The sequence below is a fragment of the Platalea leucorodia genome (genome assembly GCF_965183815.1).
Source record: "Platalea leucorodia genome assembly, chromosome: 7".
Classification (NCBI taxonomy): domain Eukaryota; kingdom Metazoa; phylum Chordata; class Aves; order Pelecaniformes; family Threskiornithidae; genus Platalea; species Platalea leucorodia.
Window position 1 is genome coordinate 52,447,496 of NC_138829.1, and position 16,011 is coordinate 52,463,506.

The window sequence follows — 16,011 nt, forward strand, 5'->3', positions numbered from 1 at the left end:
CAGTGACCCAGAAGCCCTGTGTACCCAAGAGCTCCTAAAAGAATCACTCTAAATGAACATTAGGTGGATAAGAAACAGGCACAGAGAAGTGAGGTCACTGCCTGAGGACCCCAGCCCAACAGAGTCAGAAGAGACCCAGTCTGCTGCCTGCTTATTCAAACTGACAGCTGAGCATCTGCTGGAGCGATCTGTGGGGCTATAGCCTGTGTTATTTTTGATGCTCCTGAACAACGCATTCTTTACTACTAGTAAGGACCAAGAATTTCCACAGGGAAGAAATGGTATAGATATCATAATTTCTTTGCCAAAGTTGTTTTCCATCTGTTCAGGCTTCTCAGCAACCTGCTTTCACCTTTAACAAATTCATTAATTTAATACAGCGTTGGAGACACTACTGTTTGAGGTATGGGTTGCTAGCAGAAAAAGTGCATGCATGTTTACTTTTGTGGGCATGCACACATGTGCATATGTATTTTTACTCCCCTGTTGTCACAGAAGTCACCTATGTAGGACAGTTTTCAGTCACAAAAGGTGATTCCTTTCCGTGTGACTTAGAAGAAACAGTACTCTTGCCATAAAAAATAAACATTTTTAAAAAAATACATGGCATATAAAGTAATCTATTTTTTTAACAGTGCTGAGAAAAAAAAAAATCTTTTTGCATCATTCAGTATCACCTTTGAAACACACCAAAAATATGAGAAATGGCACAGAAGAAAAACTGAGTATTGTGAAAGAAAAAAGAACATCTGGATGAGGGTTAGCACATAGAATCTGCTACAATTTAAATACTTATGCTGCCTTATTTGTAACAGCTTACCCACATAGGCAAGTTTGAAAATACTTTCAGCTATCACAGAAACTAATGTACATGGCATAGAGGGGTGCAAAGTGGAATAGTTTCTTCTGCAAATTAAAGCATTATACACAGATGTACCCTCCCTATATAAGACAACTCATCACAGGCAACAAAGTTTAAATAGGCCACTGTCATTAGCCCTCTGTTTCCCACATCTTGTTTGTGCTTTTATATTCTCTTTTATATTCCTGTTAAACAGGAGAAGCTGTAGGTTGTCACTTTGAGGAGTGCCTACTGTAAGAGGTTTCTGCACTCTCCCTCAGACCACAGGAACTTGGACCACCAGTCCAGAAAAAGAAGGTCCTGCATTTGTGACACCTTTCAGAAGGGAGCACCTAAAATGGCTCCACTTCTGACGGGAGAGAAATTCCACATCCACAATAATTCATTGTAGAAGCTTCCTGACCAGTCTCCCTCCCTTACTAGAGGCTTTTACACCATCGATTGTGCTGAGTCAAACCAGTCATGCTTTACACAGGGGTCTGAAACCCCTGAAGAAAAGGCAAGTACAATCCTTTTCTTCCTTTTTAAAGGTTTTTCCAAGTCTTATTACTTGGTTGTACTTAAAAAATTAACAACCGTAATTATAAGTAGCTTTTAGAGTGAATTCAGTATCATGCAAGCTTGTACAAAGCTGGTAACTAAGTGCCAGGAAATCACATATTCTAGCTGTGCAGAAACACTCCTCTAGACAAGACCAAGGAACTCTTTTAGGATCCCGACTGGCCAAGTTGAAGCAATCCATGGCTTACTTGAAGCCCACTGGGCAATGTTATTACAATATTCAGCTGGATGAGGACTTTGAGAGACAGTGACCAAGAGCAAGAGACATCAGATACTGAAATAAACTCACAGAATTCCTCCATATCAAGCTCTTCCACAGCATGAATGCCTGTTAGGTGAGCAATTCGGCCTTGAATTCTAGTCCTTTTGTACCCATTCATTTTCTCTATTCTCTCAATCATTTGTTGCTGGCGATCAATCCAATACAAGTGATTCCCCAGCACAGTGAGTCCCATCGGCTGAAGGATGTTGGAGTCCTCTAGGGTCACGCGGTTAGCACCTGAGATCAACAAAAACAAAGACTAGTACACCAGTCAACTTTTAACTAATTTCTTAAAAAAAAAACAACCAAAACCAAACCAAACCCAACCCAACCCAACCCTGAAAAGAGTTAGCTATAAGGCCATTGGCTTCATTTGTCTATGCAGTCCAAGGCTCTGCTTGTTCAGCCTCATCTCAGGTAAATGCGATCAGTTGCCATGTCATGCAGGCAAGCAGATACAATATGAAACACTTGCATAGACTGGCTGGTCAGCCAGCCATGATCAGCCTCACATGGACATGCTCTGTTACGTGTAACTGTGTGCAGTCCCTAAAAGCCTGTATCACTGATACAGACTCAGCCCTTGGGCCAAAATTTTTACAATACATTCACACACCTAGCAGTACACTTTGTTAGAATCTACAAGCAAGAGTGAAATACAACCAATTAACTTCACTGCCATTACTCACATAAAACACATTCATCATGCAAAGCAAGAGGCAAGTACACAAACCCTGTCATATGCTATATCACAACCACAGATACGATCACAAAAGAAAAGCTCATATTCTAACAGCCACACTTCTATCTTCACCTTCTCTTTTTTCTTCAGTAACCAACCAGAAAACCCAAACTCCAAGTAACTCAGTATGCTCTTAAACAGGAACACTATCAAATGCTCAGGTTTTCTGCTCTAGAGGAATGTGTAAAAATCTGCTCTGAGCCAATGTGTAAAAATCAGGTTAAGTAAAAATGCATTTATGACTGCTTTTAACTTTAACTGTTTGCAGTCTTCTGTGTGCCACCCTAAACTTAGTGGCATTTAATTGTTGTTTCTGTTATGCTTGTCTAGGGTGAACAAGAGATTCCAAATTAATCTATTAATTCACAGAAACCACTTTGAGGCTGCGTATGGCTATGTATACTGGATATATTTGATTTTTAAAATGAGGAAACAAAATCGTAACTTGGTGCTTCTTCTGCTCTCGTATTTCATTTTGGAATAAGGACCTTATGTCTGTTTGCATTTAAAAAATAAAACTTTTGAATATCTACACAAAATTAGATTATAGAACCTGGATACATAATAAAAATGCTATGAGCACTGCATTCAACTAATTTGCTGCATAAATTATGTAGAGCTCAGCCAAGCATAAGAATGTAACATTTATTTCAATTACAGATTCTAATAGTTTTGCACATAAAATTACCACCTGCAATGACTCTTGCTTGACTGTCATGACAAACAGCGTGCATTCAAATCAAATTTGGCTGTAGAGAGATCAGAAATTCTTGGACTTGCAATTGGGGTTTTAGTTCTTTAGCCCTGAATTTCTTTTGTTTCCAATCCAATGAGGAAGACATCTTTTTTTCATTCCACTTTCAGAAGAAACATGCATGAACTGTATGTGACAGTGCAGTCCTGGTTGTAATCTGATGTGTCTATTATTATACACACTTCCAAGGTACCACCGTATTTTACTCTTGTAAAGAGTAAAAGAACAGAATAGATGCACCTGCACTAATTTCACTAAATGGGCACGAAACCTGACCCTTAGTACTACTCTCTACCAGTGCAGCTCCTCAGATGTTCTTTGTCTTCTCCTAAACAGGTCTTAAAATTTAGAAATACTAGGAAACATTTTGACAGAAGATTCTCAGTGAACAAAGCACAGGGAGCTTTGTTGATTTGCCCTGCAACCTGCTGAGCACCCTTAGGTCCTATGAACTTCAGTGTCATTGGATTTTCAAAGACAACTGTCCTTTTTCCAAACTAAGCCTCACATTTTGACCCAAAAGCACAATTTTGAGCTGCATTCAAGATACCACAAGAATAGGAAAGCCTAATTTCAACTTGATATAAAGAAAATTCCTTCTGCCTTAATGATTTTTTAAGGGCTAAACTGCTCATGCATTTAGAAATAAAAGGCAAGCTGGTTTCCTGAAGGATATCATGAAGGCATCCTGAAATCATGAACACATGAGGTGTCAGGTGACACTTGCAAGCTAGCAGTCCTGCAAGAATCCTAGCCTGTTTGAACAGCCTCCCAAATCCAGGCCTAAACCAGGCTACATTTTATGGTTTTTGGGGGTGTACATCAAGCATCATCTTTTTTCTCCCTCATCTGCAAAAAGCGAAACATTGGTGATTTGGGAAGCTGCTGGAGATAACACTGGATAAGGTGATTAATCTACACTATAATTATGTTGGATTTGGTCTTGAGTAAATGACAGTCCAAATTATTAATGAATAATTCTAAAAGGAGAGGCAAAGGGCACCTATAGCACTATTAAATTGTTGTTTAGAAGAATGATCGAAATGAAAAACTTGATCTGAATAAATAAAAGGATATTTTCAACAGATATGGTTACAAAAAAGAAGAGAAAACATGTTACAAGTAAAGAAGTGTTGAATTTCCATAGTAATTAAATACTTTGATTCCCAGAATGAAATGGATGTGTAGTCTTTTCAAGATGGATATCAATAGTTAAATGTAAAGAACATTAAGCTGGAAGGACACACAATTCCTCTATTTAAAAAATTCTAATTGAAAACAAAGCATGTTTTCACTGCAGCAATTTTATAGCTCTTCCAGTCACTTCAACAATAATATAAACTGCTACTTTTAAATGGACTGGTGTGGCACACAAGTTATTTGCAAAAGGTTTATGAATGTCTAAAAAGCATGAACAACTCAAAAAATTCAAGAACCTTGTAAATAAAACTGTTAGAAAGGTTTATAGTTCTTTCATCCCTCTCTGAAAGTTAACCATTAGACATCTGAGGTTATTCCATGATTTAGCAGGATGCTGTTATCAGGGTGTAGTGCAAGCTTTAGAAACCTCCATAACCACACCATCTCCCCAAGCCTATGAGGGAATAAGGTTGTCTAGACCAGTCTAATTGCCTTGAAGGATGCTACACACAAGTTTGGTCCAATTTATTCAGCAGCCTCAGTTTACGCTAAAATCCTTTAGCTAATATACGCCCATTTTAAAGTGTTTTGCTTAGAAAGTACTTTCTAGAGAATCTAATTCAAGCCAACGTAACTTAGCTGTCAAATTGCTTCTGAAGTTGTGATGCAAGACTGCAAAATATTTTAAAATAAAAATATGCTGTTAACTCATTTAAAAAATCAACAGCTCAGTGAATCAAATTACAATGAGCTCAGCTGGATCAAATACAACCATAGTTTTCTGGCTACATGATACATATCCTCTAGTTAATTAACATTGTTTTCTTTTAATCCTGTAGCCTTCCCCTGCTTTTATCTTACCTATAGGGTTTGATTCTTTAGCTGTGACCCCATCAAATTAATGTGCACTAAAAGCTTTGGTTCTATATTAACCAGAGAAAGTTTAGTTTTCCCTGTAAAAAGATCCAAAGAATTGGATTAAAATATATATCCAGTATGCGAACATATGCTTACATAGAGTTTTAATGCCACAAAAAGGAAGAATGAGTACAAAGGAAGCCGCAAACACAGGATACCACTACCAGCACGTGATGGCCTAGCTCCTGATTTATTCATATATCAGTTTACCTAAGTCCTATTGTCAGGTCTTATTCATTCAAGACTCAGATCTAAAACAGTAATAAACAGACTTCTCTGCATTTTGTGCTGTACTATGCAAGGACACAGTCCATCTTCCAACCTGCAACATGACAAGCAAGAAGCACCCGCCCCCTGCCTGCCCCCACCTGCTGGCCGTGACTCAACTTTGCATGGGTGCTAAATCAAAGGGGAAAAAATGATGCTTATGTACATACAAGTAGAAGACGTAGGCAGAGCTAGGTCCACTGTATGCTACAGTTTCATTAAGTAATACAGCTTCCTGTTACATGGGGACCAACTTTTTATCAGTAGTAGCACTAGTTATTGATACCATCCTCCCTTCTCAAATCATTAACTTCTCCCTGGTACATTCCCCCTCTCCCAAACCATATGATTTCCACCTAATCTTCTTTGGTGCCTCTTCTCTCTCTCTTGCATTTGTGGATACCTGCATGATATGCTGCTTTTCCATCTCGTCCTTTTACTTTTGGATTTCCTCCTACAACACTTCTCCTTTCATCACTAGACAAAACCCTCTCAGTATCTCTGATGCATTTTGTGTTATGTGTTCCACTCTGTCAACCTTTGCTTCTCAAACATGGGTTGTTTCATAGGTCAAGTCTTGTCTCCCTCCTATCTTCTTTTCTCCTACAAATTTCTGTAGGTTCTGATGCCTACCCTGGATGGCACATTTTGTGGCTACACAGGCAGTTTGACAATAGCCCCCTATGCAGCTTGATAACTATGAAAAACATGGGCTGCTTTACCTTCCCTGCTCCAGCTTCGTGTTTTTATCCCCTCTCTGGCAGAAGAGACCCTAGTCTGACCTTGAGTCAGTTTTAGGTGCTCAAAAGTGAACTGTACTCGTAAAAAAGTGAACAACTTTCTCCTGTTTTAGTTCATTGCCTCGCTACAACACAAGGGAAGAATATGACTACATGGCAAGAAGAGACACCAAAAATTGGAGGATCAGCCTTTTATGGCAGATGCCAATCCCTAGAACAGCTCAGCTTCTACTCCCTTACAGTAGTTCACTTCTCTCTGCGCTTCCTTTAGGAGGTTCATTTCTTGATACATGGATGATGATGAGAGAACAAATTATGAGTCAGAACGTAGGGCCATTGGATCCTCTGTGCTATACGGCTCACCAGATGAGTGAGCCCATTTCTCTACTTCTTCAGCACTATCAAGTGCTTTTAAGAGTTAAAGATGAACAGTGCTCTCTAAGATCCATGTGGTGCTATTGCTATGGACATAGAGTAATGCTTTATTTTACTAATATGGGAAAACTGCAATGAGTTGACATCTCTCCACTGTTTTGCAACACCAGTATTCCATATGTGCTGCCTTATCATCCATCTTAGAAGAAAGCCATTCCCCTTCCTTCTGTTTGTTTTTCAAGCTACCTTGATTTACTAAGCTGTAAACAGGAGAGAGTTATGCAAACTTTTCAAACCATAAGGGGGGAAAAAAAAAGGGCATGGGGAAGGTGATTTAGGGGTTCCATGACTGGCAACACCTACTTAAATCTGATCTTGCACAAGTTGCTTTCAGAACATATCAAAAGTCAAATGGCTCTCTTGGAGGGTGGCAATCATTACAGACATGTTTATTCCAATCACATCAAAGATGGGAGCCCACAAGCAATTCGTATCTGTGACTGCCTACACAGAACTGGCAACAGCGGAGCTAGAAGTTACTGGGGTAACAGTACTGGTCCTATACATACACACACTTTGCTCCAAGTGTTTAACTGCACGCCACATACCTGACAAGTCACAGCTTTCGATACGCTTCAAATCTGCATCAACCCAGAAAAGCTTTCCAAGTTTGTTGTCAATCACCAGTGCTACCGGTCGGATCAACCCAGTTGTAAAAAGCACTTCTCTCTCTGTGCCATCAAGGGCTGCACGTTCAATCTTGGGAGCTCGCTCTTGCATGTTGGTGAAGTACATGTACCTGAGAACAAAGAGACCAGACGCTTAACTGAGAGCTTCAGAAGGGAGGGAACTCACCTTTGCACCCAGGTTCTACATTGTAAGTGGGAATGGTTTACACAGGGATGACTGCGGTGACCGTTGCTCCCAGGTGCAAAGATCCAGATCTGTCAGCTGCAGAACCCCAAACATTTGCTAACTGGCATATTGAGATAGCCTGAAATTAATAGCATTTGTCCTTACTACACCAGGCCGTAAAATGCCTCAGCACTCAGCACTGCTGCACTGGCAGCACTGTCACTGCAGTGGAGGGAGGGGTTGTAAGAGACTAGCACAGACTTTCTGCAACCATCCTTGGGTAAAGCTGTCCCCACCTGTGAATCAAAGCCCAGCAGCTCCTTCTGACAAAAAACATTAACCGTCACCTCCTCTCCTTCTAGGTTGCCTTCCTTTTCAGCAAGTAGAAGTTCCTACCAAACTTGAGAGGAGCAAAGGTCACAGAAGGAAGAACAACTGAGGATGGCATGTTCCTGCTGTCTTAGTTCCATGAATTCTTTATATCTCTTAAGCCAGTTCAGCAGCAAACAGAAGCAGTCTCTGCCCTCCTCCTGCATAGGGAAAAAAGGGCTTGTGCACCCACATGATGAACTGAGAACTCCCTCAGGGAAAAGTCCACCATTTTTTCAGTGGTGTATAACATGGACAAACTCCCTAATACAGCAGGCTACATTGATGCATAGCCTTTCGTGATGGCACAAGGAGGAGACAGCAGTCAGTACGTGCAGCCAAGGGAGAGGTGGAATGAAGGATTTCTGGAACTAAGGCAGAAGTAGTTAGGTACACAGATTCAGCTCTCCCAGGTAGACACAGTCTTCAGCATAGTCTCTCCCCCATCTTTTCCTCCTTTAATTTAAAAATGGATTTATCTTTAAATCATTTGAAAGCCTGACTAGAAAAGTGGATCGTTTTAGAGATCAACAAAGCCGAACTCCGATTTTAATGGAGAAAGCAGATAAGCTTTTATAAATACAAACTATGTCCAAGTGACTTAGTCCCAATAAGATTAGAATCTTTCCTCTAATTCCCCTCTCCCCACACCAGCTTTTGAACTGTGCAGAGTACACTGAGTATTGTATAAAATACCAATTCTATAAATAAATGCTCCAGATAGAGTCTCTGGGTGCTACTGTATCCACACAGTTACAAAATATTGTCATTCAACATCTGTCAAGCACATGGTAAGCCATTTAGTAGTATACTGGGATTTAAGCATCTAACTTATTAAAGAGAACAGTAAAGGACCATCTCTGACCTCTAAGAATGAAGCTACTAAGCACCTGAAGTTGAGATGGGGTCTGCTGAATCTAACCAAAACCGCTTTACCGCAAAAACCATATTTTCTTCCTGTGGCATCCTACCTGTTTTAATTCATTTCAGAAGTTTTTTGAGATACACATCAAGGCAGAACTAACTTAAAAATGTATAGAACATAAGGGGTTCATTGGTTTGTTTGTTTAACTTTATACTATTATATTAGCAGGAATAGTTGTATCATGAGAGATCCCCTTTTTTTCCTCGAAACATTTGTTTTATGATGACCAAACATTTATGAGCCAGATCCAGCTGATAGAAGCACAGTGTAAACTGTCCTGTTTTTCCTATTTGGTGGCAGGGCTGTGCACTCACGCAGCAAACAGCATAAGGTGGTTTTGTTTTGCTTTCCCCACCTGGGTTAGTTCCTCACTATAACCAACCACATGGCTGTGTGAACACACACCAGAGGAAGCAGCAAAAGAGAGAACAGGAAGAGAAAGCTGGATACCTTTAAAAGCCAGAATCGGACAAGCAGTCACCTACATCCTGAACAATTAAATATGCAAAAATTCTCCTTTTTAAAATACACAGGTGCAAGACAAGATTCACACACACAGCTGACATACATCCCAAGAGTGCCCTGTACAATGCACAAAAAGGAATCTCACCCTCGCTCTGCATTCACTACAATGGCTCTGGGCTTGTCGTGGTCCCCTCGCAGCACCATCCCAATTGACTCGCCGTTGAGCCTGTGGACATTGACTGAATTTGTGGCCTCACAGGTCCAGTACAAGGTATGGCTGTATATATCGATGCTGAGGTCATGTGGCTGCTTTTCTGGGTTCTGGCTTTGGTTTGGAGTACTCATGACAGTGAAAGGCTGCAAGACAACATATGGGGAACAATTTCCATTAATTATTCTGATTATTGATTGAAGAACACTGATTGCACAGAAAGCATGGTTTACCTACTTATGGTCCAGAAACATCTAAAACCACCCACAAGGAAACAAAAAATACAAGAAATGCAATAAAGCTTAACAAAAAAAGATTTGATTCAAACCATGGATTAGAGATTAAAACATCTGGACAAAATCTGTAAGATTATGCAAAACTCCCCAGAAAGCAGTTGTGGGGCTTCCTATAAGTACAATTAATTAGCAGGAGATGGAAGAAAACAATAATGAATGTTTATGCATGGAACAATCTTGAATAAAACAATGCAAGAAACAAGGCAGCCTTCTGGCCAGACCTGCACTGTGATACAGTCAGCTGACCAAATCTCTTTCTCTTGCCAAAGTCTCCTTACTTTACTATTTGTAGTGTAATAGATATTGATTTTCTTTAAGTCCTGGCTTCTCTTAAAAACTAAAATCTTCTAATGAAACTTGTTTCTGTTTGCTTACATGTCAAACGGCTACAGCTCTGCCTCACACCATACTAACAACATTACCTTGCTTTCACCCTCATGCCTTTATGGTGGACCTTACGAAGCTTGACATTATTGCCAAGTTCCTGGAATCATAACCCTCAAGCCCTCCCAATCTAACTAACATAATATTCATTTTTTAACTCTATGTTGAATACTAACATAGACTTCAATACTGTGAAGAGCACTAGAGTATATAAAAAAAAAAAAACATAAAGGAAAATAATCTTTCTGTTGTTTGTTTAATGTTACACAGGTTCCACTAGCATACAGCCAGTCCCAGTGCCATTGGGACAGTAATAATGCTGGCAGGACTTCCAACATCAAAGTAGCCTTCAAAGGTGACTGCTTCTGACTGCTTCTGACTGCTTCCTTAAGCGTCCTAATGTGGCGCTCCCAATCCAAACACAAAAACAGTACCAGAAAAGTTCATATAGGTCAAGAAAGCTGAAGACACCATTCTGTGCTCAGCTTAAGTCAAATAAATTACCCAACACAGCATTACTTGTGAAAGTTATATTTCCACAATTTGGTTTTAAGCCTCCAAGTTCTGCACAGTGATATACAGGCTTTTTTCCTTTTACATAAAGCTTTATCCCTATTTTGTCTTGACAGTGTGCTAGCAATAAAAAGAAATAATTCTTTTCCTGAAATCAAAGGTAACATTACCCAGGTATGAAATTCATATGCATCATCTGCAAACAGCACAATTTAGCAAAATTAAGTAAATATAGTTAGTGAAAATTGGAAAGTCAAAATTTGCAGGGAACCTGCATCTTCAAAGCTGTGTGACCAAGGTAGAGGAAAACACAGAGCAAATGAATCTCCATTGCAATTTGCACCTAGCAAGTACCAAAGAGAAGCTAGACTACAACAATTAGCACCCAGCATAATCCCAAAAAGCAAGAGCAAAACTTCTTCAAAATTCATCCACAACCCAGCTAGCTGCTCATCCCAACATATCTCCTCCTGATCTTAAAAGAAATGGCCAAAAAGTAAAATTGTCATCTCTTCCTTTAAAGGAAACCGTAAAACCTCTGAGTCCCTAGATGCATGAAGAGACCGGTCCATTTCCATTGATATCATGTCATATTGTTTAGATACAACTGCCCAAGAACTAGGAAAATATAACTTGTCCATTGTCCATTTCATTTTATATTCTTATTCAAACCATAGTGTTTAAAGAATCTGTTATCTTTCCCTGGGAGTTAAGCTACATTAACACATAACACTGCCTGGAAGAACAGTACATTTCTTTCCACTGTTGCGTGAACAACTAGAGCAAAAGAATAATGTCCGGAACTCAGTAAAACAATTAAGCATGTGGATAAGCCTATCCCTATTTGGCACAGCAATCAACTCTACATTCACTCAGGGTTTAACTACAGCCTGAATAGCTGAGAGTTTTCATTTTGAGAGAGCTTTACAATGATGACAATATTATCACACAATTGGCATGCACAATATTGATTTCAGAATACAATTTATCTGTCCTGACTGTAAAGAGTGAGTCTGCCTTACTTCAGTGCCCATCCTTAACTAAAGATTGCAATTCAAAGCTTATAGTTTCAGATACATAGGACTAACTATATTCTATTACACTTCTTTGTGTATAAATTAAAATAACAAAAAAAACCCTTCAGTAATTTTCACATATAAATAGAATATACATGAAGAAGTGATGGTAAGAGTGAAGTCTAAACCGATGATTCCTCGCTGCAGGAGATGGAAGGGGCAAGTCAAGCATAAAGTGCAAAGCACACAAAAAGACTGACACAAAACTATATACACCATGTAAACTTGCCTGAGTGCCATCATCTTTGGCTCTTTTTATAATATTCTGACGTCCGTCCACCCAGTAGATCAATTTATCTAAGGGATCATAATCAATAGCCTTGACATTCCTCAGACCATGCATAGGCAGGATGATATCTGGACTTTGTTGATCATCTGGTATCATCCGACTGATTGCAGATTTCTGGCTAAACAACAGGAAGCTGGCAGGGGCTGAAACAAGCCAAAACAGAATGCATAAGAAAATGCAATTCAAACAGTCAAAAATACACCCACACAGAAGACAAAGAATATTTAGGACAAAATCCCAGAGAGACAATTACAGTCACAATGAAAACTAAGGTAATTAAAAATTGGAGATTTTTGCTATTAAGTTGAAAATATTTCTTTATGTACTTCTGGAGGGTAAATGTGCACACCCTCACCCAGAAAGTATCTCCTTTTTAATATTATAAAATAACAATGTTCCCCATATGGAATTTAAGTAACTCCAGTGACAGTGGGAAACACAGAGTCACAGGTTTTCCTATATTTTCATAGAATCATAGAATCATTTAGGTTGGAAAAGACCTATAAGATCATCAAGTGCAACCATTAACCTAACACTGCCAAGTCCAACACTAAACCATGTCCCTAAGCACCACATCCACTCGTCTTTTAAATACCTCCAGGAATGGGGACTCAACCGCTTCCCTGGGCAGCCTGTTCCAGTGCTTGATAACCCTTTCAGTGAAGAAATTTTTCCTAATATCCAATCTAAACCTGCCCTGGTGCAACTTGAGGCCGTTTCCTCTCATCCTATCACTTGTTACTTGGGAGAAGAGACTGACTCCCACCTCGTTACAACCTCCTTTCAGGTAGTTGTAGAGAGTCGTAAGGTCTCCCCTCAGCCTCCTCTTCTCCAGACTAAACAACCCCAGTTCCCTCAGCTGCTCCTCGTAAGACTTGTTCTGAGACCCTTCACCAGCTTCATTGTTCTTCTTTGGATATGCTCCAGCATCTCAATGTCCTTCTTGTAGTGAGGGGCCCAAAACTGAACGCAGTATTCAAGGCGTGGTCTCACCAGTGACGAGTACAGGGGGACGATCACTTCCCTAGTGCTGCTGGCAATGCTATTTCTGATACAAGCCAGGATGCTTTTGGCTTTCTTGGCCACCTGGGCACACTGCTGGCTCATATTCAGCTGGCTGTCAACCAACACCTCCAGGTCCTTTTCCACTGGGCAGCCTTCCGGCCACTCTTCCCCAAGCCTATAGCATGGGGTTGTTGTGACCCAAGTGCAGGACCCGACGCTTAACCTTGTTGAACTTTATACAGCTGGCCTCAGCCCATTGATCCAGCCTGTCCAGATCCCTCTGTAGAGCCTTTCTACCCTCCAGCAGATCAACACTCCCACCGAACTTGGTGTTGTCTGCAAACTTACTGAGGGTGCACTCTATCCCCTCCTCCAGATCATTAATAAAGACATTAAACAGAACTGGCCCCAATACTGAGCCCTGAGGAACACCAGTTGTGACTGGCCGCCAACTGGATTTAGCTCCATTCACAAGTCTTTGGGCCCAGCCATCCAGCCATGTTTTTTTACCCACTGAAGAGTACACCCATCCAATCCATGAGCAGCCAGTTTCTCCAGGAGAACGCTGTGGAAAACGGTGTCAAAGGCTTTACTGAAGTCCAGGTAAACAATATCCACAGCCCTTCCCTCATCCGCTAAGTGGGTCATCTTGTCATAGAAGGAGATCAGGTTAGTCAAGCAGGACCTGCCTTTCATAAACTTATCCTTTCATCCATTTAAAATTTCCTTATATGCTACTGTACCAGGATGCCCAAAGCTTTGTTGTTGTTTTAAGTCAACAGTCCATTTTCTATTCATCTGTTATTTTTACTAGAAACTTAAATTCTTATTGGGCAACCAGTGAAATGGCAGGCTTATAATATCACACACAGGGGGAAAACAAACTTATATGAATGTCAAGTGCATGTGCACGTTGTGCAGACTACTTAGGAGGCTGTTTTATTGGGTGTTATTTTTGCTGACTTTACTGAACACTTAAGAGAAAAAGACATTTTTTGTTTAGAATTTCTCTTCCACCCACCTACACACTTAGGTAAGGACTGGGAAAGCTTCAATCACACAGCTGAATCACCTAGAAAGCAATTCTAGTAAAACAAGAAAGACCAGACTTGACAGCGCTGTTATTTCTAAGATTTGAAATACAAGTCTTCAGCCCTAATTCATGTCACAAAAATAGATATAAAACTCCATACTCTGTCCTCATATTTAAAGATCACCTTTAAAGCCAGAACCTTTGATTTGGACTTGTGATATCCCTTCCCTTTCTATACTAAAAGGGATCACAAGCACCTAGGTGCCACAAGCACTGGAGAATATAATAGCAAACAAAAAGGCTTACAACTACAGTTTCTGCTGTTGGGATCCAAGGTATAATGAGCAGCACAGCCACACCTAAATCCATTTGGTATGGCAAGGCACAGGTGACCACAATGGCCATTATTTTGCACACAATCATTCAAGCCATCCTGACGTGAAGAATGGAAGACCAATATATCCATTACAAAATCCAGATGGCCCTGAATAAGTGTCCTGTTCTTCCCACTGGTCTTGTCTGCTCTTTCTATGCTGTGAAGATTCCAGTCTGTCCAGTAGATGTAGTCACTGTATTGGGTTAATCCGAATGGATGAGGTAGATCATCTGCTATGATTTCTCGTTCTTGTCCTGCAAAAATAAGGATAATCAACTAAAGGACAATTCCCAAGTCACGAGATGAAGAGTTTCACTGGTATCAATAAAAAGTTTTTTCTTCCCTTTTTAAAATAAAACCTCATTTCCTAAGTCAGCATCATGGGATTCATTATTAAGCAGTAGCTGCTCAAGAGGTAACCTAAACACTTGCATTCAAAAACCTTATCCTTGCCTACAGAGCAATTTGAAACTGTGCCAGTGTATTGTCATTTAAATAAATCGTACTGTCTATGTCTCATGCTTATCATCCCAAATAGATATTGGAAAACATGTTCAAGAATACTATCAGCTCCAGGAATCACTTAGGCCAATAAAAAACCCAATTAATATGCATGAAAGCAAAAACATACAACAAACTCGAGATTCACAGAGAAACAGGTATGAGAAATTATGGTGTTTCACTCAAGAAACAAAAATGTTTTGCAGTGCAATTTAACATACAGCTACCCCAAGAGATTAGGAAACCATTCGTTTGGCAGAAATCCCAATACTCCCACACTCGGTGGCAACATTCACAACAAATTTAACACCTTCTAGAGCATTAGATGGCCTCTGCCAGAGATGCACTACTAAAGTAGATAAAGCCTTACCATAAATCATCTTCCTAAACATTTTCAAGCATAAACCTCTATGAATCTCTGCCACTTTACATCAAATGAAGATGTAGCCTTCATCAGCATCATCTCCTCCTGCCTCAATCAAACGTCCAATGCTAGATTCTACAGAACACCTCATTTTTCTTCCCCTGACCTACTTTCCATCATGCCCTCTCCCATTTGGGCAAGACTGGAGAAAGAATGAAAAACCAAAAACCAGAACATGAAGCCATTTCCCTATAAACCACCAGAACTAAACATAGAGGCAAACTTCCCAACTACTTCTAGGCATCTGAAGTGTCCAAGTTAGGGGCACAGACGTCCTGCACACTCTCACGTACTTCTTAGAGCAATTCTGCTCCACAGGGATGAATTCAGGGGAGAGGCTCTTTTGAAGGAAGCAGATAAGCTCTCTAATTGAATTTTGATAGTCGGTAGATGGAGGAAATCTCCCAAAAGAGTGATTTTTTTTTCTGCTGGGTAATGTTTATAATGCCCAAGATTAACCTGGGACAGCATTTATTCATCCACTTAAGAGTGCTGTATTCGTTGCTGGTGGAGTAGACGTTTCTATCACCAACACTCATTCAGATCTCTCCTGGGAAGGAGAATGGCACTGCATAATGTAGGCCAAGTCTAATAACATTTCCTTAACCAATGAGCCCACCTGCTAGAAGTCTACCTGAGTCTTTATAATTTGCTAACTAAAAAGACAT

The 16,011-nt window shown here is 40.1% G+C and overlaps 1 protein-coding gene across 3 annotated transcripts in view; it reads right to left on the reverse strand.

Moving 5' to 3' along the window:
• The window catches only part of LRP5 (LDL receptor related protein 5), a gene marked incomplete at its 5' end in the record, with an annotated part of 238,636 nt that overhangs the window by 18,325 nt on the left and 204,300 nt on the right, over window positions 1-16,011 (reverse strand). For all 3 annotated transcript variants that reach the window (XM_082318162.1, XM_082318164.1, XM_082318163.1), the window contains 5 exons: window positions 1,713-1,922; window positions 7,230-7,420; window positions 9,381-9,592; window positions 11,945-12,147; window positions 14,349-14,672. In XM_082318162.1, coding sequence (XP_082174288.1) covers window positions 1,713-1,922; window positions 7,230-7,420; window positions 9,381-9,592; window positions 11,945-12,147; window positions 14,349-14,672 — 1,140 coding nt within the window. The remainder of the gene's footprint in view (window positions 1-1,712; window positions 1,923-7,229; window positions 7,421-9,380; window positions 9,593-11,944; window positions 12,148-14,348; window positions 14,673-16,011) is intronic.